This window comes from Egretta garzetta, unplaced genomic scaffold, assembly GCF_000687185.1.
Source record: "Egretta garzetta isolate BGI_Z169 unplaced genomic scaffold, ASM68718v1 scaffold224, whole genome shotgun sequence".
Classification (NCBI taxonomy): domain Eukaryota; kingdom Metazoa; phylum Chordata; class Aves; order Pelecaniformes; family Ardeidae; genus Egretta; species Egretta garzetta.
The window spans coordinates 422087-424010 of record NW_009259530.1 but is presented as its reverse complement, the minus strand read 5'-3'; the positions used below and the strand labels follow the sequence as shown (position 1 = coordinate 424010).

Sequence of the window (1924 nt, the reverse complement as noted above, 5' to 3'; positions counted from 1 at the left end):
AGGGAGGTGGTTGAGTCCCCATCCCTGGAGGTATTTAAAAGAAGGATAGACAAGGTGCCTAGAGCCAGGGTTCACTGGTGGGATGGCAGTGCCAGGTTAATGGTTGGACGTGATGATCTTAAAGGTCTTTTCCAACCTAGACGATTCTATGATTCTATGACATTCCAGTTGGCACATAAGGTGAAATTCACCCCTCCGCTTCAAAATCAGGCTAAGGTAGGATAACTGACACCAGATAAAGAAGGATGAACCTACCTGTATCTTATCTGGACTGCTGCACAACAGAAAAAAGAAAGCAAATGCAATCTCCTATCCACAAATTGGAGAGCTAATGACACATTCCCTTACCTGGACCTATGGGTTCGCAGGCACAGGAGTAATGCGTGATATAGTCCACCTTGAACTCGGAGTTGATGGGGTAATGATCTGCCAGCTTGATCATCTTCTTGAAAGCATCGTAAATGAAGATGAAGCTAATCAGGGAGGAAAAGCCTTCCTCGGTGAAGCGGGTGAAGTACTTGACCAGGAAGCTGGCATCGGTAGCGACGAGAATGAGACACTGGAAGGCTGACCACAGACCGATCCAGAGGCGGAACTCCAGGTAGTCAAAATCGTTGTCTCTGCAATGAGACAGGGGCAGCAGGGAGGGAAAATAATGGGTTAGATAAATCCAGGCAGGGTCGTGCCTTTCCCAGTGGGAAGCGGTGAACGCACAGCCTCTGGGACCTGAGCTCGCTTAGGCTGGATGGGAGTGTTCCCAAGAGCTGGGCCAGCCAACTCCGTAGACCTACGCGAGGCGGTTTAACAGCCACGGTGGCAGAAAAGCATGCAGAAGCGATGAGTTTTGCTTATGCCTCTGCTAATAAATGTTACCAGTGAACTCAAGCTCTTTCCAGGCTTCCCGGTAAAAACCCGCCCTTGGCAAACACGCGCAGAGCTGTAAAGGACACAAGATCCAGCTGTCCGGACTGAGGGCAGCTCATCTCTGACAGCTTTCCACCAGCAGAAGATCTAACCGCAGTTTCCCAATCTCCTTCAGGGCAGCAATCCCCTGCCAAGACTCATGCTCAGGAGCCTGCGTTCCCACCTCGCTGGGCCCTTGCACTACCTTCAGAAATCAAAAATATCGGCAGGAGAAGACTGAGAAGTACAAAGCAGAGGATGACAAACCCGAGTGCCGGGATGCGGCAGGCCGTGGGGGACGATGGAGCCAACTGCACCATTCTGTCCTGGGAAGTTTGCTTGCCCCTGGTTTGCTGCTCGAGGCTGCCGTGCCCTGATGGCGCCGAGCCCAAAGGCAGGTTTTTTAGGAGCCAACAACCATGAAAAGCAAAGGCCAGAGCAGATAAAGCCCTGCCTGCTGTGGGGAAGGGAGCGGGGGGCCAGCAGCCCCAGCCAGCCGGTCTCCCCGGGAAGCCAGGAGCCCTGCAGCGTTGAAGGACAGAGGAGGAAGGGCAGTTTCTGCAGAAAGTCTTGGAGCAAAGCCACTAGCAGTGTCGGAAAGCTCTGGGGAGGGGACGGCGCCCAAGGAGTTCATCCCATCCTTCCCCCAACTACATTGAGTGCTGTAAGGAAAACCGAACGTCTCTCCTTGGGAGCCTTTAAATAAAAAGCAGGAAAAGCTGCCTTCGAGACGCCGTCCACCAGATGACGGCCCACAGCTCTGATAGGGAATAGCAGAGGAGCATCTTCGAGTCCCTCTCCAAGGCCGGAGGGAGGGGGGGGTTGCTGGGCTGCCCTGCAGCACCATCGCGCCGTGCCGGGGGCCGGCACCAGCTCCTCCAGCCTCGGGGAGGGCGTAGCTCCTAGCACCCGGGGCGGTTTTAGCTCAAGGGCAAAACGCGTGGTAGGGTGCTTGGCCAAACGGGATGCCTTCAGATGGCCGCCTACAGGCTGGTCGCCCTCAAGCCCCCACTGCAGGCGG

General features: G+C 55.0%; 1 protein-coding gene across 2 annotated transcripts in view; it reads right to left on the bottom strand.

Annotated features, from left to right (window-relative positions):
- SLC4A4 (solute carrier family 4 member 4) overlaps window positions 1–1924 on the bottom strand; it is a 152161-nt gene that overhangs the window by 30366 nt on the left and 119871 nt on the right. For both annotated transcript variants that reach the window (XM_009637579.1, XM_035893112.1), the window contains exon 13: window positions 349–620. In XM_009637579.1, coding sequence (XP_009635874.1) covers window positions 349–620 — 272 coding nt within the window. The remainder of the gene's footprint in view (window positions 1–348; window positions 621–1924) is intronic.